We start from the raw sequence: 25,742 nt of genomic DNA, 5'->3' as shown, positions 1-25,742 counted from the left end.
GTGGCAGGCTGCGTGCGGCAGGGTGAAGCGTAGGCCAAAAGACTCTATAGTGGGGCTCTCCAGAGGTCCGGAGAGTGGAGGCCCCTTCTAGCAGCAGTGGCATTGGCGAGAAATTTCAGGGCTGCTCCTTCACCACTTCGTGTATTCACGTGTCTGCTTGTGTTGCCTGTGTGCGCCTGTGCTGCTTTCACAGGCGTTACTTACTAAAAACTCTACTACACTCTTTTTATTTTACCAGGTAAGGCCCACTGAGCTATTTAGCTATTTTTCAGTGCGACCTGGCTATCACAAATGATAGCCCAATGAAGTGGCTCATCATGTGTAAATTTATAGCAGCCAAAAACTCAAAACGCATGTTTTTATTCAATGTGGAGGGAAAAATCAGAGGATCCGGAGAAAAATCCACGCGACCACGGGGAGAGACATGAAAACTACAAATATACAGGCGTTGGGGCTGGGATCGAACCCACGACCTCCTGTATACCAGGCGAGGTAGTTAACATCTCCTAGCCACCGGAGCACCCGTTGGGTGTGTAAGTGTGTGCATGTGTGCTTGCATGCTTCACTTCAGTAATCCCAGATGAGAGTGAAGCTACCGTTGATGAAATAAATGCATGCATGTGTGCCTTCTTGCCTGGCTGCGTGATTTACTCACCTCAGTAGGATATAAGCGTGGAGAAACTGCCCATACAAATGCATGTATGTCGAAGGGTCTAAATGCGTGTGTATGCGTGTGTGCGTGTGGGAGCGGTAGTGCCACGGTTAGCACGCTGCGCTACGAGCCCGGCGACCCCAGTTTGATTCCTGCTCACGGCCAACACCAGTGACGATTTTCTGAATCGGTCATGGGCCTCCCCTAGGTCTACTCAGCCTCAAATAAGTATCTGGTGCGGTGTGTAAACAGTGCCACTGGGGAGACAAAGGCAGTCGGGCGTGGTGCTGGTCACCCACCCCCTTGTGTAAGATGCCGGTCTTCATATGTACTCATGAAAAGCATTTGCCCCAACAGTCTATTAAGGCTGTACAGGGGATCTTTGTATTTGTCTTTTGTGTGTGTATGGGGAGTGGTAGTGCAGTGGAAAGTGCAATGCTCTACAAACCTGGTGACCAGAATTGTATTTCTGCTCACAACCAACAATGGTGATATCTGACCGACTTGTGGGCTTCCCCTAGGTGGACTCAGACTTAATTGAGGAACTGGTGCGCTGTGTAAGCATCAGCATTGGGGAGACAAAGGCACCCGTGTATGATGCTGGCCACCCAGCCCCTCGTGTGCTGTGCCGGTTTTAATAACTATTCGCAAACAGCACTTTCCCAAACAGTCTGTTGAAGGCTATATGGGACGCCTTTGTCACTTCTCTTTGTGTGCAAGGTCGTACAGTGGATGACGTGCTGCACTAGGTATAATTGAGTGTGCGTATGGTCGAATGTGCTTGTGTGTGGATGTTGAACTTCTCTCGCACCGTACGTTGCCAACCGCGCTAACAGGAGGTACAGGGGAAGGACAACCAACTAAACACAAAAAGCAACTCTGAGAAAACGAGTTTAGATTTCAAGGTGCATAGCTCCAGCGGCTTCCTAATATCGGAAGGAAGGGCATTCCAGACGGCCGCAGGAGAGCATCTGAAAGCGCGCAATGTGGTGGCCGCCTTTGTTCAATGGCTCGCAAAAAGCCGCTGCGAGGATGACTGAGAGTAGCGTGATGGTTTATGCTCCTTGATGAAATTGGCAAGGTATTGTGGTTCATCTGTGTGCAAGAAATTTACGTGTGATGGGTGCGACCTTGTCACGTCTTCGGCGAGCACTGGACAGACACGGTGGAGTTTGTGTGTACGCGTGCGTGCGTGCTGCCCTCACCCCGGTTCAGAGTGGAGCTGCTGTTGATGTCCCCGGAGATGAAGGAGGACTCGGTCTGCTTGCGCACTGTGTCATTCCACATCCTCCGAATGCGGCTCTACACCGCACGCAACCATCACCGCGCGTCAGCAGTCGCCCTTGGCCCGCGACTCCACGCTCCACTCAATGACACACGCGCTCTGTTTTGTCTGGCCAGAAGGACACTTCTATACATGCGAACTATTAAACGAATCCCATAATACTATTTACATAATACACATTTGGACTCGGGCAGTCGCGTCTACGTGTGACTGCGTCTCAAGGTGATGTGTCCAAAGCCGTGGGCATTTTATTTGTATACAGTTGAGGTTAGATAAAATGTCTCGAGCCTGATTAATACGTGAAATGAGCAGATGGTAATTATTTGGCATCGCTGATGTCGAATCTATGGAGCGTTAGAAATCCTTTCATCATGACTCAAATCGCAACATGCAATTTTCAGGGTTGCGTGAGACGCAGCGTGCCTCCGTGCCTTAGCAGTGTTTCTAGATCCACATTTGCCGGTGTGGTCTTCGTGCAAGGCCACGTGTTGTGCAATTGGCAGCCTAAGCTGCAAGACCTTGTATCTTGAGTATCTCCAAAAATGTACGTGCTAAATTCCACATTTCTAGTGCCGGAACAAGTCTCTCCGGATAGAACACCCAATAGCGCCCTCCCACAAAGCGGTACTGAAGGGACGCTGGGCCAATTCGACCCTCGACCAGAATGTAATCGCAAGTCACTTCCAACCGAGGGTCACGTGCTTATCCACAGCACCACCCGGATGGATTGGGCGCACCACGGGCACGGGGTAGAACCACGCGTGTGACCTCCTGGGTGGCCTTGCGAGGAAGCGTTCGCACACGCATGTACACACACGCGTACAAAGACAAAGATCACCCCCGCATAGCCTAAACAGACTGTTGGGGCAAGTGCTGTTAGCGAGTAGCGCCTATGAAGGCCGGCACAGCACACGAGTGGGTGGGGGGGCCAGCACCACGCCCGGCCACCTTTGTCCCCCTCATGGCGATGTTTACACACCGCACCGGGTACCGACCTGCGAGTTTGGCGAGTAGCGCGTGCTGTTCCTGGAGTTGGTGTTCTTGCTCGAGTTGTAGGAAGAGTCTCCACCCCATCCCCCGCAGCAGTCCGAGTGGCGGAGGCACTTGCTGTACTCCTTGCGCACCTGTGGGCACAGCACGGCCAGCTGTTGTTTAGAGCCTACGGCACGGGCCGGCGGGGCACCACACGTGACTACATCGTCCCCCCACAGCTCTCCGATGCGTTTGCCGGCTGTGCCCGCACGTGTTGTTCGTCGGTTGTGCCCGCGCGTTGTTCGCCACGGGAGCTCTCAGTTCCCCGGGAGACGCTCCCGGCGCGTGCGGCGAAACATTGCCGAAAAAAAATGCGCATGCATGGCACAATCCGAAAAAAACAAAAGCGAAGAGCGCAGGTGTGGAAACCTACGCAGTAGGAGGTCCCATTAGTCAGCCCTGCCATTCGCAAGGCAGTAGGTGCGCAAGAGCCTAGGGCAGTGAGCGAGGTGCGGTTATGGATCGCAGGGACAGGTTTACGAGTTAACACGTCGGGCCAACACAATTGTTTTAATTTCACGCGATGTTTATGATCCGTAATTCTTTTAAGCGAAGCGCTCGCTTCGCGTGTTTCACGCTCAGCTGGTTACTTGAGTCACTTTAAACCCGGGCCAAATCGGATCACGTTACAGACGACTGCCAAACTCCGTATACACGAGGTCATATCTACCCGAAACGAACACCGAAGCAGATTAAACGGGAGCGCGCCCAAACACCAACCATCGGGAAGAGCGGCTTCGATAATTACGGTGGCATTTGAAAGGCTCTGGCTTTGGCCTTTTGGGCAGCGACGCGCTCAAAAGAACGAACTGCTCAGTTCGTGGGCACGGCCCCCGCAAGAGTTAAGGCTGGGTGCCCCATGCGAACAGCGTGAGCTTGCGCCCGGTGCTGTGATATTAAACAAGCAGATCGCAGCTGAGTGCCAGCCGCCCCCAGGGCTCGTGCTAGTGTCAGAATCTCGGTCACGGTCGCGCATCCGGCTTCCCAAGAGGCCTCCCGATCCAGCTGTGCCCCGGGCCGTACTCTTAATTAATCTGGCTCTCTCTATACACAGCACAGCATTGGGGAAACAACGGCTGTGTACTCCTGGGGGATTGGCTTTCTTTTTTCTCTCTTCTCCTTGCGCAGGGTAAACACTCACTTCCGTGTGATGCATGGACATCCTTTTTAAACTTTGCTCATCAGTTTAAAAAATATTAGCTTTGACATTGGAGTACAAATGGTGTGATGCGAAAAACAAAAATCTCACCATTTACATTCGATGAAAAACGACGGTACGGCCACCGGCTACAATGCAACGTGGGGGATATGAAAACCTTTTTAAAAAACCTCTCAATAATCGTACGTTTGTCCAAAACCAGCGGCCAGTTTTCTGAGGTCACGCGGTGTATTTTTTCCTTCTCTCTGTTGGCGGCTATCACAGCCATAACAGCGCAGTCATTCAGAGAGGCACAACTGGGTGCAGTTACTATTCTGTGATGGCTCTAATTATCTTCAAGTCGTGACTTTTATGAGAACCGTTGCTCCAAAAATGGCCATTCCCGCAAGCCTGAAGGTTACTCCATCTCGGAGGAAATTACAATGGTTCCGTTAATAACATATTCCCAACACTTAAGACAGAGACGGAACATCACATCCACAGATGGGGAGTAAGTGATGGACTTCCTTTGTGTTGGGGAGCTGTGCATCCTCAATTGGCAGTGCAATGGCAGCCCTGGCACGGAATGACACGTTATATAATTACGGGAAACAGGGATCTTGTCCTTCAAACCTTCGGCACGGCAGCAGGCAAAACACATGTCTGCGTTTATGACGGCCGCCCTTGTGGTTACGATCAAGCGAGGCCTCCGTAAATGCACATTTTAATTGTTGGTGAGAGCCCATGCAGAAAAAAATTAAGAGAGACAAGCCAAATATACCCAAGTGAAATTTTTGTCACCTAAGAGAATTTTAAAAGGCATCCTGATCAAATCGAAATTACAATCTCCTTTTCATTCTCATAATACGTAATTAATGTGAGGATTTTGTACTCCCATGATTCTGACAGCCTCCGTAGGCTGTTGGCACATGAAGCCGTCAAGCGAAAGCCTATGAAACGTCGGCAGGGTGAAACTACCTCCAGGCTTGGCGGAACCAAAGTCCAATGGGCCGAGACCGATCCTTGTCCTCACCTTCTTGTGCTGGTGCCCTACGCCAGGCGCGCTGCAAGTCTCAGCGGAGTCAAGCTACAAAGACGCCGGCCTAGATTCATACTCCACCGGCGTGGATGCGCTCTCCGCGTGTGCGTAATCACGTGCTTGTACAGAGCTGTTAGCGTGCATTGGCAAGATTCGAGAATCACCCTGAGCATATGTGACAGCCGTGCTGATAACTGACAAAACCAGTAAAAAATATTCTACTGTGAAAAGCGAAGGAAAATGTTCATCTCGAATTTACAGCTCTGAGTCTGTGGTGGACATTCCACATTCCTTTGGCAGGACGAGTACACGAAGAGGACAACTCCTGTCGACTTTTCACAGAGCGGTGATTATTTAATCAGCTCCGGAGTGACGAGGAAACGTTGCCATGACACGTCCACCGTGGAGATGGAGTGCTGAAATCAGCTCGTGTGCATGCAGGAGACGGGTTGATCCTGCTGCCTACGTCTTCCTAGTCATGGTGCATTTTCGGGTCGTCCCGCGCGTTGTTCAGCAGGGTGTCTGACGTTTCGGTCCGCACGCTCCCGGCGGTACAACCCGAGAAATACATGGAGGAGCTATCCTTGCCGGGCTGTTACATCGCAGCGGAGTGGGGAGGCGTTCATCCAGCAGTCGGAGTGATCACGGCTAATGATGATGATGACGTAACCCACAACCTTCGAACCGAGACGAAATATACCGCTGCGCCATGCAGGGTGTAGACTGCACCGTGATAAAATAATAATACGCCCACCCCCGTTATCCCTAGCCCTATGTTAGGTGGCCACATGGGCTTGGTGAAATGTACTTACAACTCATAGGGCCAACCCACAGCAAGCCGAGCTTGTTACAATGCCAGCCAGATTACCAGCTCTGGGGGCCAGCAGTTGGTGACCCTCGGTGTGCACCATCCGTGAGAACAGGGCCCCACCGGTGTAATGAGCCAAGGCAGCACGGCTAGGGTTGCCACCTTTGAGGTGTAAAAAAAAAAGAACGGAACCCATGATGGAGAGAAGAATTTCTGTTCGCAATGCTGAAGCTGGGGAGAGCTACATGCGAGCGCACTCTCTTGAGTGCTCCGTTGTTATTATAATCACCATCGCGCAACTGACCAACGACAGAAGTTGCGATGTCTCAGGAAGTCTCGCGCATAATTCCAGGACGACTGCCTCCTCAACGGGAGGACGGTCCTGGGAAACCCAGGACAGGTGGCAACCCCAGGTATGGCAGACTGTTCCTAGCCCACGACTTGCCAACCCTGAGGCTGGTGCCATGGAATTATTGAACACGTTACAATTTGTTAATGAGAGCTTCGCACCTCTTTACGTTCAGGTGCTACAGTCAGAGCGACCCTGCGATTAAATGAAGCGTGGGGGAGGGACGGGTGCAAGTCGTTGTTGGTGGCTCTGAGAGGGCGGTGGAAATTGCACATTTCTATGGCAGTTGCCAGTTGATCCACACGACAGACCACCACCACCGTGCAGTGGTCGAGCAAATAATTGTCGGGCTGCAACTCCGCCCTTGCCACCTCACTGTATGTACAGTAAAGCAACGAGGGTGATGTTCATAGTCTGACCAGACTGTTGGGGCAAGTGCTGTCAGTGAGCAGCACCTATGAAGGCCGGCACTGTGGCACACTATGGGGGTGGGTGGCCAGCACCACGCCAGGCCGCCTTTGTCTCCCTCGTGGTGATGTTTACACACAGGCACCAAGTAGTCATTTGAGGCTGAGTCGACCTAGGTCAGGCCCAGGACCGTTTCAGAGAATCGTCACTGGTGTTGACCGTGAATGGGAATCAAACCCGGGTGGCCGGGTTCGTAGAGCAGTGCGCTAACCACGACACGACCGCTCCCCGTGGCTGAAGCACGAGAGGGCGCTTGTCAGAGGAAGACAGACACACACACACAAACCCACACATTGAGCAAGTTCTCTGCACTCCGAATTATTTTCTCTTTTCTGCTGCCAATTTTGATCAAAGGATAATTAGGTTTACATCATAATATGTTTACTCCACTCCTGCCAAACACGTTGAACACAAATGAACGTACCGTATTGATGTGACCGAGAAAAAATATAATGCGTTTCATCATCTCATCGACCATGATCTATCCACTGCTGCACAAAGGCCTCCTCGTGTGTCACCATCTGTCGTATTAAATTGGGCGCCGTGGTCGCAAGATGTTATCACCCTCGCCTGGTATGCAGGTGGTGGGTTCGATCCTGACCCTGACGCCTGCTGTATATTTGGAGTGTGCGTGTCTCTCTCCTCGTCATCGCATGGATTTTTCTCCGGGTCCTCTTTTTTTTTCTTCCTCCTCTACATTTATAATCAACATCGCGAGCCTTTAGAGGATTCGGCTGCTATACATTTCCACATGATAAGGCACTTCCGTTGAGCTTTGGTTTGTTGCCATATAGCTCAGTGGGCCTTACCTACTCAAATATTAATATGTATATTATATACGTCAGAATCAGATTTTTTATTTAAACAGTAGGAATCGGATGAGCAAATGAAGCTCTTTTTGTGGTATATTGTAATCTCACTTTCACCATATATCTTTCCATTGCTTCTTGTCTGTCCTGTCCCATGTATTACACTGCATTTACTCCATTTGCTAAAATGTAACAACTGCATCCCATTTTCTAATAACATTGCAGTGACAATAATAATGATCAGCTCTTTTGTCAAACCACTTCCCCATACTGGTCAGTGTGGGTTTGCGAAGTGACCAGTTCAGCTCTCGCTCGCCACAGACATTAGCCGTGGCCGTCATTCGTTCCAAGCTTTCCGGGTTCACAGCAAGGCGCAATAAACCGCTGCGCCACCGCTCCCCGCACATTTACATATACGACAGCATAGAATTGGAACAATCAATTCTCACACGCACAATTCGATCGGTCGATCGTGAACGCAACAATGGATTTAAACTCAACAAATCATTATGTGTGCAATAGAGCAAATACGCACGGTGTATATTCTTCATGCAGAATTGTAGCGGGTTACAATCTAATACTCGTGCTCTTTATATGGCCAGTATGTTTGTGGTCTGTGTGTAAATGAGAAATGAAAGCACAATCTTTTACAGATAATGTCAGCCTCCTTCCGTGACAAATGTAGGCTTGTGAAATCTGTGTTTAATGAGGCACAGCCCTCCCCGGCTTCCACACAGTGGCACAGAGCGGAGAGTCTGGGAAAACCATAGGTCACGTCGTCAAATAAAGTCACTTCTGCCCATATTCTCTTGAGCGCCGAGCAATATTTCACTTTCATTGTGGGAACGGCGGTCTTAACCCAGTCATGCAAAGTTATCATTGTTCAGGGAAACAGCAGTGTTTCTGTACGCTCCGCACGAATCAAATAAACTGGCTGCATTCACCACAGCTCTGCACTCCGGGGCTCTCTCTGCTCTGAAGGGCCACATTACCTAAAAATGTTAGCCTACGACATACGTTATCGTCTGATGAGTTTCTCACCATTTACGTAAAGTGTTAGAATTATTTGATAGATACTGGTCTGCCCTAAGCCAGTGTTCATGGCCAATGTGGCGAGCGGTTTCTTTTTTAATTATCCGTCTTTGCCGCAACGCTGCCAAAAAACAATCCATGCGAATAGTTTGTTTGTGATCTGAAAGTACGCGAAGAAATACGTACGTAATGTACCAACGGAATTAGACCGCTATGAACAGCCACTTCACTCTCGTCATGTGTATGCATCCGTGCATATGTGCACATGTGCACGGACACATTGTACCACGCAAGTGATCATTTATAAATATTAAGTTTTCTCTTTTATAGCACCTCAGTGCTTCCTGCACATGTGGGGACTAAAGCTAAACTATGTTTTTATTTTAGAAGATGAGGCCCAATAAGCTATATAGCTCTTTTTCAGAAGCTAGGTGGCCACAAATGATAAACGAAGTACGCAGCCCCAAATCCATCTACAAAAATTGCTGTTATCCAGGTCTTTTTTTTTCACGGATAACAGGAATTACGCGAAAAAAGTAAAATCCCATTCTCCGCATTCACGCGTTGGGCGAGGCACAGCCAGAAACAGCCGTCCGTGGCCACTCGACGAACGCCCTCTACGACAGTTTCGTTTTTAGTTTATAACCATTGTCGACGTTGTCGCTGTTACCGTTACCTTCTTCTGCAGGATGCAGTGGAAGATGAAGATGAACATGCCCTGGAAGGAGTTGAAGATGGTGAAGAGGTAGGCCATGACGAGCGTGGCCTTGTCGATGAAGAGCAAACCGAAGACCCAGGTGAGGCCCAGCAGGCAGAGGAGGGCGATGGCCCCGAGCACCCACGACCTGCCCGACAACAAACGACACCGCGAGCTCGCTCTGACTAGATGCTCGGCACGGCCGCAAGGGTTGCCACCTCTGAGTTACAAATGCCAAAAAAAATATCTCGCGATACTCAAAGTAGGGGGGGGGACCACATGTAAATGCATCGTCTTGAGTGGCGTATTATTATTTGAGCAACTCACGTTTAGAAATGATGTTTTTGTTTGTTTTATGTCCCAGGACAGCTGTCTTAAAAAGAGGACGATACTGGGAAAACCAGGACAGATGGCAACCCTAACTGCTATGGTCGGGTAACACACACTAATGTCCAACGTCTCCGGCACCACACACACACAGATCGCGTTACATTTTAACTTTAATATAAAACGACGAAGACATATCATGCATACGCATGGATTCCGTAACGCTGTCCAGCGTGCGTGTGGCTTCCGCTGCATTTCGTCAGCGATAACAGCAATCACTCTCGCGCCGGGCAAGTGGAATGAGGATATCCGTAGGCCGCGATGGCTTGGATAGCGGCTCTGCTGGGGAGTGTGCATGGTCAACCCTTTGATCAGTGCGGCCGGTTTTCTCTACGGAGAGCCCCGAATAGCAACACAACTTTTTGTATAAAGTTTCGAATCACATTGGATGCTCCTTGCAAGAGTTATCGTGCCACCAAGTTACGGACAGACAGGCAGGCGGACAAACAGGCGGGCGGATGGCGCTAATGCATGAATGCTTTCGACCTCAGTTGGAAAGCGTTATAAAGCAATAAAGAAGACACCCTACGTCAAACACAAACACTGCAACCACCTTACGCGAGTACACGGCTTTGCAACAATGCCTTTAGAAATGTCTACCGAGGCACTGCACGCAAGCAATAAGCGGCTACAGTTTTGCCAACAGCAAACAAAGAGGGATGTGCAGATATAAACGTATGGCGAACGTATTTAACATAGGGGAACTACGAGAAAGCCACGGACACAGAAAAAAAATTGCAGATGCACATCAAAGAGCAGCTGGCCAACGTTAAGATATTCCTTGCGATGTCTTGGGAGGCCTGTGTCACATCTACACGCGGAGATCGATTCACGGTGTCCGCGAACGATCCATCCCGTCTCATTTCTCTGTTGGTGAAATCGTGTCAATGTCTCCATCACCACCGGCAGTGGAGATGTGACAGCTGCCTCCACTCTGCCCACGGTTGACTGTTTCCCCTCTGTGAAGTGTCGTGATTTGGGCTTCTACTCTGCCTTTGACCGTCTCGTCTCTCTTTGTGAACGGTCTTCATTTGCACGTCCACAAAAAGTGTCATCTCAATATCCCTCTCCAGTCTTGTAGAATAGTTATCCATCATCATCGCCCTTTGCTGACTGAAAAAGAAAATCTTAAAATTGTCAAATGGTCCACGTGCACTCTATATGTGTACCGTCTTGAGCAGTGGCGGCTCCTGATGAATCTCTCAGGGGGGGCAAATGTCTGGATGATTTATAAGGATAAGGTCCACCCATGCAAAGGATAAATTAACAGCTTAAGTATGTAAAGGCAACTTCACTTCTTTAATATTAATGAAAAATAAAGTGACTCTTACAATACATCTTGTTTGTTTCTATACTCACTATTAATACAATCCACTCAAGTTTCTTTAATTAAAGATTCCACTAGGTGGCGACAAATAACATTGTTGGATGAAACGTGCTTACGTATGATGACGTAAGCACGTTAGTGCGAGCCCTCCCGGAAGCCATAGAGAATGCATTGTAGCGCCCCCCGTTCGAAAAAAAACATCTTTGAATGTAAGTCTATGGGACCACTTGGGGCGATTCTCAGCCGGAGTGAAATCGCCCAAAAAGAGGCAGTACTCCACAAAACGTGACATGACGCTGATTGGACTATATCCAGAGGCACAGTGACGGCTAGCGTGACTCTGTGGTTGAATGACATTGGTGGTGCGTCGCCCAATCGCCCTAATGAAGAAACCGCCCCTGGTCTTGAGATGTGGTTGCATTAAGGGTGCGTCATGAATATAAATTGTATCGCGTATATTGTATATGACAAAAGGTAAAGGTGCAGCCTTGCAAATACTTCCTCTCACATCTGCTGGCGGACTGAGGCCTCCGCTAGATGGAGCTCCAAAGAGCCCCTCTAGAGAACCCCTCTAGAGAACCCCCCAAGAGCCCCTCTAGACTCCACGAGGGAGCTCTAGAGTCAGCCTCTCTCAGGGGGTCATGTCGCTCGACTCTTCCACGTGCACCTCTTCAGAGGTGAGTACCCACATTCGACCTCACCGCAAGTGACCTGCCGACGTATGAACTGTGGCATCACTCGTCCATACTGCTGGGTGGACAGAGGCGGGTGTGTGTGTGGGGGGGGGGGGGTTCAGAACATTGCCCGCTGTCTCCACTGCCACGCCGGGAGATTGAATCGGCACCCCGCGGGCCGCAAGTCGCGTGCGCCGACCGTTAGAGCCGTGTCAGCACGCTGTGCTTACCCTACAGTGGAGCAAATTGCAGTCGCCAATGCATTTTGTCAACATGTGATTCTGGGTCTGTGGGGAACTTTCCACAAGCACGACAAGATGCTCACATCAGTGCTGCTAATCGCGGACGACGCGAGCTCCACTGCGTGTGTAGACGGGGCGCACTCTGCGTGCACTGACTGCGGATCTCGTTTAAATGCATGCATTGCTGCTGAACAGAGGGGCGGCTTCGCTGGTGAACACAACCACAGTGGGTTATTTTGTTTCAGTTGGGAAACACGAACGTCGTCTATTGATGCCACGGCCTCTACAATTCTAACTTTCTATCCATGCTCTACGTTCATACAATACCGAAACACAAAACCATCTTCAAACTCTATACAAACTCATTTATATGTGGAAACACAGAAATGAGTGCTGCTTACACAGTAATCTCTAGATTATAAGACGCATTTCCCCCCTGTGTTTTACATGTATAGTGTAATAGTGCCGGCTGGTGGACAGCAGCGGCAACTGCGGTGGACAGACAGCGCACACGCCGGTGAGGGCGCGAGCACGGCGTGTGAGCAGAGCGGAGGAACTGGGGCAAGGGTCACTCCGTCTGGAGGCCCCTGGAACCTGCCGGCGGGTTCGAGAAGGGAGGCGCGGTCAGGGCGGAGCCAGGCCGCACTGCCGGGAGCATAAAAGGAGCCGAGAGCGGGGGGCTCACGGCTGCCGGTGCTGGGAGTGGACTCGTCTCGTTGTCGCTGTCGTCTCGTCGCCGCTCAACGTCTCCGCTAGACGCTGCGCTATGAAGGAGAGCAGTTGGCTATCTCAGTCAGCGCCGTCAGTGCTAGACGGCCGGTGTTGTGTACAGGCTGGGCTGAGCTACTGGGGAGAGTGTGCGGACGAGACCGTGGAAGTCGCTAATAAAGAAAGTGCCTCCTAGAAACTCTGTCTCTGAATCGTTGACACTACACATCTAAAGTTGGGGCTGCATCTTATAATCCAATTTGTATGTGTCTGTGTGACCAAATTTCTTTAGCTTTATTAACACCGGGAACAAGTTTGGAGTGTGTCTTACTTTGAAAAGTGTCTTACCCAAGTAATACGGTATGCGCTTGAAATTATAGATGGGCACACGTCTGCCCTATTTGGACAACTGGGCACTGAACCCTGCAATCTGCAAAGGGAATGTGAAATGCTACATTATCAATCTGCGCCAACGCATCTGCACGCATGCTGTCCCATCCTTACACTGCCATTTGACGACGTGAACAATGCACGGCCGCGTATTAGCAGTAGCATTAAGCAGCCTGCTGCTTGCTTTGAGGCCCTCTTTATGGTGATGGCATTAAGTGCACAACGCGTGGCTGCTTACTCGGCATGTAAATGTTTGTAAGGGGCCCAGTGAGAGTCATGAATATCCGAACGAGTGCGCGGGACAATAGACTCAACAGGTCGCCTTCAGGCAACGAGACAAGATATATCGGAGCCAAATGAATAACAAAAAACAAGAATGCGATTGCAACCTTGGTTTTACAAAGCGCAGAGAGCTGTACACATGGACATGCCCGGCAGGAGCGTTTGAAGATGCGTATGATATTTTGTGCGTGTTTAATTAAACAATGGGTGGAAATTGTAGGGCCTTGAGAGGGAACGAGCATTGGCGTTGTGGTGGAATGTGGATGAAGGCACTTGATAGAAGGCAGTGGGGCCGATGTATTGTGTATATGAAGGTTAAATATTTAGTTGCTTATCTATTTTGTTCCTTATAAGCTCCACAACGCCGCTAATGTTTACGGTGTATGCTTTACAGTGAGGCAGACATGGGCACAAAACTTGGAGGAGGCCTTGGGCTTCGACTGAACAGAAAGGAAAACCTCCTTAGCCGTGGGAGCAGCGACTGAAAAAGTTTTGACTGAAAAGGCTCACGAAGGACTTCGTATAAATGTGTTTTTTACATTTTCCTTTCACTCGTATTTAAAGAAATTTACTGTGCATTAAAAAAACCAATTGGATTACACCAGCAAATATGTCACATCAACGCACATTCAATGGAACAAGATAAATGTAAATGCATATCCTCATCAACAATGATGAATCATAGACAGTGATGAAAGTCCTATTTAACACTGTGCTATTTAATTAACACATTTTTTATTGTGTCATTTTGCTCGTCTTCCGGTAGTTTTTACGTGCAACTGAACCTGTGAAAATCCAGTGCAGAGAACGATGCGCTATGAAGAAGAGACATTGTGCTAAAAGCGTCCCTGATGACGTGGGACACGGTGTTATTTGGCGGAGGTGTCATGGCGTTGTCAGTAAAGCAAACCAGGCGGACGAGCACAGGAACGTGTGCCTTGATAATTGTGTTGTGTGCACACCCTCGACGAACTTAAGGAGTTTATAGACTCTGGAGTATTATTAATTAACCCAAATTGTTCACCAAGGATTTAATTTTGGCCCAACGACTCTTGTTATCGTTTATAAACTTATATACAAAGGTGTACAATTATGCGAGTGAAATTATCCTGTTTGATGAGCAGCAACAACAAAAACAGCCTTCGACCTTAATGTACGCATGTACGTTGAACTTCTTTCGCACTGCACGTGGTCAACCGTGCTAAACGAAGTAGGCAGTGAATCGATTCCATCTCAGCAGTCGGTGTTTTGTAGGCAAGGCGATGTCCACAGGAAGATTAAATTGTCTTCACTTGGAAAAGTGATGTTTCGGTGTGGAGAAAGTAATATGTGTGCGGCTTTAAATGTTCACCATGATTGATTCATGCGCAACCGGAAATATAGTTACGGCTTCACGGACACTCCCAAGCAGTGTGAGGTGTTATATTTGCCTAAAACATGATTTTGTTGGACCAGCAATGCGGAGTTTGCCGGTTCGACTTACTGGAGCAGTAGTAAACATATCGGGCAAGTTTCTTAAATCACATTGGTACTGAATTGTGGGTAAATCCCACCTCTAAAATGTCAGACCAGCGTGGAAGAGAAAGGAAAGTAACCTTTTTGTTGTTGTTGTTGGGAGGACATTATTTTTGTTGATTGTTGGGAGGACATTTTTGTTGTTGTTGTTGGGAGGACATTATTTTTGTTGATTGTTGGGAGGACATTTTTGTTGGTGTTGTTGGGAGGACATTTTTGTTGTTGTTGTTGGGAGTTCTTGTTGTTGTTGTTGTGGGGAGGACATTCTTGTTGTTGTTGTTGATTGTTGGGAGGACATTCTTGTTGTTGTTGGGAGTTCTTGTCGTTGTTGTTGTTGTTGTTGTGGGGAGGACATTCTTGTTGTTGTTGTTGTTGATTGTTGGGAGGACATTCTTGTTGTTGTTGTTGATTGTTGGGAGGACATTCTTGTTGTTGTTGGAAGTTCTTGTCGTTGTTGTTGTTGTTGTTGTTGTGGGGAGGACATTCTTGTTGTTGTTGTTGTTGATTGTTGGGAGGACATTCTTGTTGTTGTTGTTGTTGTTGGGAGGACATTCTTGTTGTTGTTGTTGGGAGGACATTCTTCTTGTTGTTGTTGTTGTTGGGAGGACATTCTTGTTGTTGATTGTTGGGAGGACATTTTTGTTGTTGTTGGGAGGACATTCTTGTTGTTGTTGGGAGTTCTTGTCGTTGTTGTTGTTGTTGTGGGGAGGACATTCTTGTTGTTGTTGTTGTTGATTGTTGGGAGGACATTCTTCTTGTTGTTGTTGTGGGGAGGACATTCTTGTTGTTGTTGTTGGGAGGACATTCTTGTTGTTGTTGTTGGGAGGACATTCTTGTTGTTGTTGGGAGGACATTCTTCTTGTTGTTGTTGGGAAGACATTCTTCTTGTTGTTGTTGTTGTTGGGAGGACATTCTTGTTGTTGATTGTTGGGAGGACATTTTTGTTGTTTTTGTGGGGAGGATGTTGTTGTTGTTGTGTGGACATTCTTGTTGTTGTTGTAGATTGTTGGGAGGACATTCTTGTTGTTGTTGGGAGTTCTTGTCGTTGTTGTTGTTGTGGGGAGGACATTCTTGTTGTTGTTGTTGTTGATTGTTGGGAGGACATTCTTGTTGTTGTTGTTGGGAGGACATTCTTGTTGTTGTTGGGAGGACATTCTTGTTGTTGGGAGGACATTCTTCTTGTTGATTGTTGGGAGGACATTTTTGTTGTTGTTGGGAGGACATTCTTCTTGTTGTTGTTGGGAGGACATTCTTGTTGTTGATTGTTGGGAGGACATTTTTGTTGTTTTTGTGGGGAGGACGTTGTTGTTGTTGTGTGGACATTCTTGTTGTTGTTGTTGATTGTTGGGAGGACATTCTTGTTGTTGTTGTTGGGAGGACATTCTTGTTGTTGTTGTTGGGAGGACATTCTTGTTGTTGTTGTTGGGAGGACATTCTTGTTGTTGTTGTTGGGAGGACATTCTTGTTGTTGTTGTTGTTGTTGATTGTTGGGAGGACATTCTTGTTGTTGTTGTTGGGAGGACATTCTTGTTGTTGTTGTTGGGAGGACATTCTTGTTGTTGTTGTTGGGAGGACATTCTTGTTGTTGTTGATTGTTGGGAGGAAATTCTTGTTGTTGTTGTTGATTGTTGGGAGGACATTCTTGTTGTTGTTGTTGATTGTTGGGAGGACATTCTTGTTGTTGTTGTTGATTGTTGGGAGGACATTCTTGTTGTTGTTGTTGGGAGGACATTCTTGTTGTTGTTGTTAATTGTTGGGAGGACATTCTTGTTGTTGTTGTTGGGAGGACATTCTTGTTGTTGTTGTTGATTGTTGGGAGGACATTTTTGTTGTTGTTGTTGGGAGGACATTCTTGTTGTTGTTGTTGGGAGGACATTCTTGTTGTTGTTGTTGGGAGGACATTCTTGTTGTTGTTGTTAATTGTTGGGAGGACATTCTTGTTGTTGTTGTTGGGAGGACATTCTTGTTGTTGTTGTTAATTGTTGGGAGGACATTTTTGTTGTTGTTGTTGGGAGGACATTCTTGTTGTTGTTGTTGATTGTTGGGAGGACATTCTTGTTGTTGTTGTTGTTGATTGTTGGGAGGACATTCTTGTTGTTGTTGTTGTTGGGAGGACATTCTTGTTGTTGTTGTTGATTGTTGGGAGGACATTTTTGTTGTTGTTTGGAGGACATTCTTGTTGTTCTTGTGGGGACATTCTTGTTGTTGTTGTTGATTGTTGGGAGGACATTCTTGTTGTTGTTGTTGTTGATTGTTGGGAGGACATTCTTGTTGTTGTTGTTGGGAGTTCTTGTTGTTGTTGTGGGGAGGACATTCTTGTTGTTGTTGTTGTTGATTGTTGGGAGGACATTCTTGTTGTTGTTGTTGATTGTTGGGAGGACATTCTTGTTGTTGTTGTTGATTGTTGGGAGGACATTCTTGTTGTTGTTGTTGGGAGGACATTCTTGTTGTTGTTGTTAATTGTTGGGAGGACATTCTTGTTGTTGTTGTTGATTGTTGGGAGGACATTCTTGTTGTTGTTGTTAATTGTTGGGAGGACATTCTTGTTGTTGTTGTTGCTGTTGGGAGTTCTTGTTGTTGTTGTGGGGAGGACATTCTTGTTGTTGTTGTTGTTGATTGTTGGGAGGACATTCTTGTTGTTGTTGTTGATTGTTGGGAGGACATTCTTGTTGTTGTTGTTGGGAGGACATTCTTGTTGTTGTTGTTAATTGTTGGGAGGACATTCTTGTTGTTGTTGTTGGGAGGACATTCTTGTTGTTGTTGTTGGGAGGACATTCTTATTCTTGTTGTTGGGAAGACATTCTTATTGTTGTTTTTGGGAGGATATTCTTGATCTCCCTCAACTGAGGGCCCTTTGGCCACCATTGGCGTGAGCAGGCAAACTGCGCGGGGCTTTTAACTTCAATCAACTGGAACTCGTAGCTCACAAAGTCGACCTAGGGTGGCATGCAGCTTTGAACACAGACTGGCACTGTGAGCTACCGTGCTGCCCAGCCAGGGGGGGGGGGGGAATTTAATTTCACAAAGGGAAAAAAAGACCTCAACAGAATACACATTTCACGGTGGGCGCTGTAGTTAATTATTGAAGCGCTGTGGTCACAGTCGCTGAGATTTGTGACAACTGCCCGCGAGCTGACGGGCACTGCCAAGCTCGAGTCTCTTCGCGAGGACGAGTAATGCGACTGCTGCTGCTGCGGCGGAATTCCCCGCAGTGCCCTCCTTGCACCGCGGGTCTCATTAGGAGGCAATTTGCATGCCGAACCAAAATTTATGGCAGTAAATTCCGCCGGCGCTAACTGTAACGTGAACTGCAAGCTGGCGCGCTCGCACGCCTCGCTCCGCGTGTACGACAGGAGCGGGGCCCGAGAAGCCTTTCTTCTCCCGCTTTCTCTTTTGCGCGGCAAAAAAAAAAGCAACTCAATAAAAACAAACTCTTAAAATCCTTTCCAATATGTCGGCGCGCAGGATACGTCCTCACGAAGCGAAAAACGACGCCGCTCGAACCGAAGCAGGATGCGTTCGACCGTCGGCCGCAGACGCGCAAATCGCCAACAACGGAGGAGTTCGAATCGTCGTGGCAGCGATGAACCTCCGCTTGTCCGCCAGTGTTGGCGAACCAGTCGTTGACTGTCCCCGCGTATCACTATGCTTTCTTTGTTCAATAATCAATTGCATAAATGTTTCCTTCGCAGTTTTATTTTCCCCCCGATGTGTTAATTCCATCAGTTGTGTTCACAGCCAGCCGCCAGCTGTGCCTGGTAATGGCTGTTGTTGAATGCCCACTGTGGGCACTTCACACCTCTCTCTCTCTGTGACGCACGCACATTATTAATCGATTCTCTTCGTGGAAAAAAAAGTGCCTTTCTGGATGCTCGTTAAGGGCTGCAAATTGGTGCCGAGTTGGCGCATCACGTCACGAGGTTCAACAACGGAACTTGGAACGTCCGGCTTGTGGCACGATGCACACGCGTTGGGGTGGAAGCGTCTTTCTAAGAAAAGCGTGGAAGCCAAAATGTTCAGTTTTCTCCCTTTGCACTGAAAATAAAATCATCGCACCGCATGCCAAGAAACTCACACTGTAGGTCTATAAGATAAAGCAAACCCCCACGATTCATATAATCTATACGGTCGGTCGACGGAGTTTGGAAAAGATACACAACTTAGCCATGTTAACCATGCGATCGGTCAATCAAATTGTGACGATCCAAAGCTGGAGGGGAACGTTCGTTGTAACATCAATTCTAATCGGTAAAGATAAAGGCACAGTCCTGCGACTGCTTGCTCACGCCACTGCCGTCAGCAGGAGCTTCAGAGAGCACCTCGAGAGGGAACTGTATATGGGCTACTCTTCCACACTTGGTCTGACTTGGACTAGGTGGGAGTACCCACACTTCACCCTGCCGATCGACCAAGTGAGGTGGGCAGGTGCGGCGAGGGGGAGTGGTGTACCGCCACGGCACGGCAGCAAAATCACGAACTCGTCTATCACAATGTAGCGTGACCAGTCACATTGACCAGGGTGAGATCATCCCCCTCCACCGTCTGCCATTTAGTAGCAACTCTGTGCACATGTACAGCCCTTTTGGCAATCCACTGCTGGATGAGTGCCTCCCCACGCCCCCTGTAAGTCGTGGTGGTTATCTGAACATACTTCACGAGGCCGGTCAGTTGTGGGATTAGTGATGGCAGAGAGTGCAGTCGTAGATATATAGAAATGTAACACAGCAATCCATTCTGCTGCGATGCCCTCTGCTCCTCAGCTTGTTGCGCAGAAGGCCTGCGACTCCTGCTTTATGCGATAACAGTTGCCCATCCAAGCACTTTCCAGGCTCAAACCTGCTAAGCTTCTGAGATTGGCCACATTCTTGGTGCTTTAGTCACAGGCAGCAACAGCGTGCAGTGAGTGTTAAAAAAAAAGTAAGACTCTCACAAAGTCAAGAATGAAGATTCAAACATCTGTGTGTTGTGTGTACAGACAAAGGTGGCGGTGAGGATGACTAAATAATTGCAAGCATGTTTTTGTTTGATGAGCACATCAACATTAAAATGAAACAACAACAACAGCTTCAAATAATGATCCGACCGAGTTTGATACACAACACGTGCACAAGTGAGATGCAATGTTGTATAACACATCTGGGTCAAAGCTACCCCCAAGGCACGACCGGGCAAAGTTGACGGAGTTCCATCAATATGATGCCACGGAGGCCGCTCACCGACAAATGCATTTCTTGGGCATTACTGGTGACACGACGACGTTGGCATACTTACCCGAGGCGGCGAGACGACACGAAGGCAGTGGGAGGACACACGCACGGCGGACGCCGGTTGAACACGGAGCGTGTGGCTCTTCCGCAACCGTTGCTCATGCGGCTTTTTCCCCCCAAGGCTACGGTGTCAGTCGATCAGATGCAGTCATAATTTGGGCGGCGGATGCTGCATTCATGTCTCACACTGGTTGATAAGTGACTGTCACTCGTGGCTCAGAACCCGAGCTCAGGGGTCCCTCCATCCTATCAGAGAGGGATCGCCAGCGGCTATGGACAAATGGGGACGTGAGCGCAAAAGCTGTGCGTAGGGATGGGGCTTTCGCTTTTGACTTTCCCCCCCCTCCCTCCCTCCCTCCCTCCCCGTGTCCTGCGCCACCCGTAGTGGCGGGCAACCCGGGACAACGCAGACTCGCACCGTTTTTAGCCAGAACATAGTCGTCATGTCACCTCACGGCAAGAAGAAGAAAATAAAGAATGAGAAGGGGGCTTGAGGATTTCCATCCGTCAATTGAATACAAGATTGTCGCGTTTGGTCACAGCCGATTCGGTAATGGCCTCTGCAGAGATTGAGGACGGCCCATTCGCACTTCAACGTGAATGCGTAACGTATATCTGGCTAAAAACCGCTCTTGGGGAATAACGTCACACCGAGGCGAGCGGAGTGGCAGCAAGTCACAGTGGACACGAAGCGTGGGGAGGGGACTGGGCACTGCATGCAACAAGCACACTGACCACCCACAACAACCACGACGACGACGACAGACTCCCTTACTTGACAAACTCTTTGCTTTCCTGATAGCTGCTCGAACAAGCGGAACAAAAACGGATGGGAAGAGAATACACATTATAGACATGCACACAGCCAAACATCAGTTACACACTCACGACCGCGCAGTCTAGCTTAATACAGTCTTCACTCTGACATAATTTATTACATGTTTTTTCCCCGTCGGCTGAGCACTACAAAATACGCGAGCCGTTAAATGGAATGTTCCACGGGAATTTGTGCGATGAAGTAAAAAAAAGGTCTTTATCATAAACGTTAATTTCAAACAAAAAAAATAACAGCGGCCCGTCAATTTTAAGTCCTTCACGAACCGTGGGCGAGCATTTTAAATTGAAGGTTGTACGGAATTAAACAATGACTTTGTCTATGTAGCGATTGATCTTGGATTGGCATCCAAGGACAAATCACCGAGCAAAGGCGAAGTTTCACGCAAGTGAGAAACAAACACAAGTCAGACCAAAGGGCCGTCGTGCTTGTAAACTTGTAAACACGTGCCCACTGTAATTATTTTCCTCGCGTCTTCACGCCTCAAGTTTTCTAAACGTGCACTCCTGCGAATGCGCAGGGAAAACAAATCAACAATCACGAGGTAGCAATCGGATGCACTCACTGCTAGAAACTGCTGAGACGAACATTTGTGTAATGCACGTCTGCCCATTGCCTGATCTCGCAGTGTTTTTTTTTACCCGGTTGACATTATCATTATATAGACATGCCACCCTCCAAAGGGCATCCTGACAAATGACAGCCATGGGAAGTGAACGGAGTTTCTCTCGAGTTGAATGCGTCCGTTATTTGTGGATCGCAGGATTGGTAAGGCTCCTTTGACAAGCCACGGCCAAGCGTCTCCGTACGAGTACTTTGAAAGGCATGGATTGCTACAAAAGCAAAAATGCTGCACCTGAAATAATAAATGAATGATTGGGACACACCTTGGCATCAAGAGTTTGAAAAAATATTACACAAATAGAGGACTCTACTGGTAGTGGGAACTTTTTAACAAATGTAATATGTGCAGCAGGCTCATACGTTTGGTGACAGTCCTTCTTCAGAGCAGAGGGATGGGGCTATAAATGTATGCTCTGCAAAAGGATGATGGGACAAAATGTTTGCCTAGGATATGATTTATTTGAACAACGTTGTTCATGAGTTACGTGGCGAAGGTTTTGTTGTTGTTGTTGATTGCAATAATGGATCAAATAAAATTAAATTACAAAGGAATGTAATACATCTGTTGTCTTTTAAGATGTCAGGATGTTAAGGTAAATAAATACACAACTATTCCGTTTCAAAGTTCAATTTTCAGAAAGTATTTTTTTAAAGTTATCTATGTGCTAATACTCGTAGGAGACATTCAACAATAGAGTATCTATTAAAACCTTCAATCAAATATTCGGGGGAATAGGACCTACCGGGGCTGTATGTCAAATAAAACAGCTGCTGTGAAATGAAATAAAAATAATATTTTAAGCAAGGGCGAAGTTCGTGGAGTATAAATCAGTGATTAGCGCCTAAAGTGGGCCCCAGAGCAAACCTAATAATCATATCCAATAAACAAAAAATTAAAAAAATATCCCATTAACAACATTTCCGCATGCAACCAAACTGTTCCGTGCATTTGAGCAGACGCCCCCCGCCCCTCAACGGGAATGAGAGGTAAGCTGGGGGCTGACAGGCAGGGCACCACAGTAACACGGGGGAAGAAGCTTACCCTGGCAAATCCGTGTTATAGAATCCATCACAGACAGGGTGACTGGAGGCACAGCGAGTGACACAGACACAGCTTCAGGTTAGCCGGGCCAGAAGGTCACATGCCAGACATCAGAATGACCGGGAGCGTTATGTATGCGTGACGGCGGCAAACACAGAAGACGCGGCGCCATGGAAATCGCACGTTCCGTAAAAAACGTTTTCCGCAATCCTATTCCATTTCCCCCTCCTTTTTGCGGTGCGCTCCGCGTGCCACGCGTCACGCCGGTGCGTGGTACCGCGCGCCGCGCAAGCTGGAGACAGTGGTCACGAAGGTGCGTTTCGAACGAGTACACGACACTCGGGAAAATCGAGACAAGGTCGTCAAAATGCCGGAGCAATCGCCTGAGGATACACGGGGCAGGTTGAAGAGAGACCACCGGTGATTCAAATGCACATCTGCTGATGAGACCCAGAAGTTCGAATCAGGTCCAGAGGCTGCTCGCTTAAACACACGCTGCTTAATGACATTGCTCGGGAAGCCAGTAGTCCAACGGACTAAGAACTATTTTATTTATTGATATGTGGAGACACATAATTGAATTCTATTAATATATGGAATTATTATTCTCACGTTATTTTTTCTTTGAATGTAATTTTCAAAGCATTTTTTTTATAACAATATAATGCAGTACCACTGCATTTACAAACCTCAACAATAGCCTTATCAGGCTCAGCGAATGGGGCTTGTGGTTGTAGACATTAAAGCACACATTGCAAGGGCTTGTATCTTCACACATCCCATACATTTGTTTTCACACATTTTTTATGAGGTGGTGGTGTTTTTGTAATGAATTTGACATTTAGGGAGGCAGACCACGATCATGTTGTATACATGTCAGAATTCTATATGGAGTATGTGACGCTGGATACAACTGTGATATAATTTAGTTTTACAAAGGGTCAATCTACGTAGACACCTCTAGAACGTAAGATTCATTATAGAGCAGTAAACAAATGTGATGCTGAATAATGTGGAGATAAAATGAAGATTCCACAATATAAATACAGCCTATGATATACTGCATAAATAAGAGCATACAGATAAGTAACAACATGAGCCACAACCAATAAGAAAAGTGGTCTATCTTAAAACTGTATAATATAAAGTGTGCAGGAGCCCTCTCTAAATCCAATGCTAGGTGAAGGCCTCCCCCCATGCCATAGAGGTCACCGGCTGATTTTTGACCTCACCTCACCGTGCTGGTCAGTGCAGCTTTGTGAAGGGCTCGGGGGGGGGGGGGGGGCGCCCAGGAGGGGTGAGGCTTTCCACTGCTGTCCGCCGTGGTCAGGAATCAACCTGAGTTGCACGGCTTCACGGCCCAGAGCGCAAACCACTGTGCCACCGCTCATCGCGCGTCTACCTTTATGCTTAGCGTCAATTAAAAACATGCATAAGAGGTTCCTTTTCCCCTCCAAAGTTTGCTCTCTTTGCAATCAAAAGGAGTTATCTCAGAGTAAAAAAAAAAACATGACTGGCGCAATTCACGCCTGGGCATCATCAGCCCACTCCCTCGGGCGCCGAAGCAGCAGCAGCCGCAGAAGGTGTGGGCCCCTATTAACATGTCTCATCGTTGCCCAGAATGCAGTATGGACAGACGCGGGATAGACTTTCGTGCTTTAATCGCACAGAGAAAATTCATTTCAGGATTGTTGCACCTAGCACAGACGGCTCCGCTCACAAGTGGAAGGTCGTGAACTCGAGTTCTGTTCCCGGATCGACTTGGCCCATCGTCTCTCCATGGTCGGTAAAAACGACCGTGGAAGAACACCTGTTGTCCTTCCCCTGCACCTCCGAATGGCACGGTTGGCTATGTAGGTTGCGAAAGACGTTCAACATACATACATACGTAAGGTGAGACCAAATTTCTCAATTCCACTGGAGTATGCAAATGCTGGCACATATTGCTGTTGGGAGATTAACTGAAATATCAGTTCATCGTTTCATGGCCCACGATGCTCCATCACAACGCAAAATTAGTTTTTACACGATATTGCTTCTTGCACTCGACATGGCCAGAAGAGAGAGGAGTGCTCTTACCAATACAATCTGGCAACCTAGGTGCTTGCTCAACCAAATCCTGCAGGACATCCCAAGTCAAGAAGCAAGATCAACCAGAGGGACAAAACATGCGTCAGTTTTTTTACGTGCATTTAAGTACGTAGCCAACCGTGCTAATCGGAGGTGCGGGGAAGGACAACAAACTAAACACAAAAAGCAGTTCTAAAGAAATGAGTTTTCAATTTAGATTGAAAAGTGCATAGCTCCAGTGGCTTCCTAATATCGGAAGAAAGAGCGCGTCCCAGATGGCCGCAGAAGCGCATCGATGGCCAGCCAAAAGCCACTTCGAGGATGACCAGAGTTAGTGCGATGGTTTATGCTCCTGGACGAGATCGGCAAGGCATTTTAGTTCATTTGTGGCGAGCACTTTGCGTGTAATGAGTGCGATCTCATAATGTATTCGTTTGGCAAGCGGACGGCCAGTGCAGCTCGGTGAGCACTGGACGGCACGGTCGGATCTTCGGAAGGATGTTTAATGGATTACCCAAATTAGTCTGCTCCAGCACGGCATGAGTGTGTTTTTTACTTGCGCCGTTTTTTTACACAAATAGACTCCACTTACGTGTGGTCCTACTCAGCTCTGAAATTACTCTGGCGGCGAGCGTGAAACCCTCGGAGTTAACATCGATCCCGAGCTCTCGTTCCCTTCCCACAGATCTCAGAATCTTTTTTTCAGAATCTCTATTTATCCTGGTGAAATCCGAAAAGCTCTGAAGCTATTTTTCACAGATGTGCAGCAGTAGCTTCACTCTGCAGGACCTCACACCTCCATCTGCGCTACGCCTACCACAAACATCATCATATCCTTAGCCTAGCTGCCAACGAGACCATTGTTCATGATTCTGTGGCATCATTCTATTCTGTCAACGTTTTTGGTTTTGTTACAATGTTAAGCACCTTGACTGAGATCACAACTCGACTACCGAACCTCAATCCTCTTCGGCCTCCCGACGATCCCTGATCTTCAGAGCCCAAATTATCCCAAATATCGATGCCGGACTGCTCACCCACAACCATAAATGTGGCCACGTCACCCCAAT

At 47.9% G+C, this 25,742-nt stretch overlaps 1 protein-coding gene across 2 annotated transcripts in view; it reads right to left on the bottom strand.

The window, feature by feature from the left end:
• LOC144733339 (adhesion G protein-coupled receptor L2-like) overlaps window positions 1-25,742 on the bottom strand; it is a 351,793-nt gene that overhangs the window by 15,817 nt on the left and 310,234 nt on the right. For both annotated transcript variants that reach the window (XM_078615186.1, XM_078615187.1), the window contains 3 exons: window positions 9,289-9,457; window positions 2,933-3,061; window positions 1,858-1,954 (listed from right to left, as the gene is read on the bottom strand). In XM_078615186.1, coding sequence (XP_078471312.1) covers window positions 1,858-1,954; window positions 2,933-3,061; window positions 9,289-9,457 — 395 coding nt within the window. The remainder of the gene's footprint in view (window positions 1-1,857; window positions 1,955-2,932; window positions 3,062-9,288; window positions 9,458-25,742) is intronic.

Source organism: Lampetra planeri, chromosome 46, assembly GCF_965212315.1.
Source record: "Lampetra planeri chromosome 46, kcLamPlan1.2.h2, whole genome shotgun sequence".
Classification (NCBI taxonomy): domain Eukaryota; kingdom Metazoa; phylum Chordata; class Hyperoartia; order Petromyzontiformes; family Petromyzontidae; genus Lampetra; species Lampetra planeri.
The sequence above is the reverse complement of the archived record's forward strand: the minus strand, read 5'-3'. Positions and strand labels throughout refer to the sequence as shown.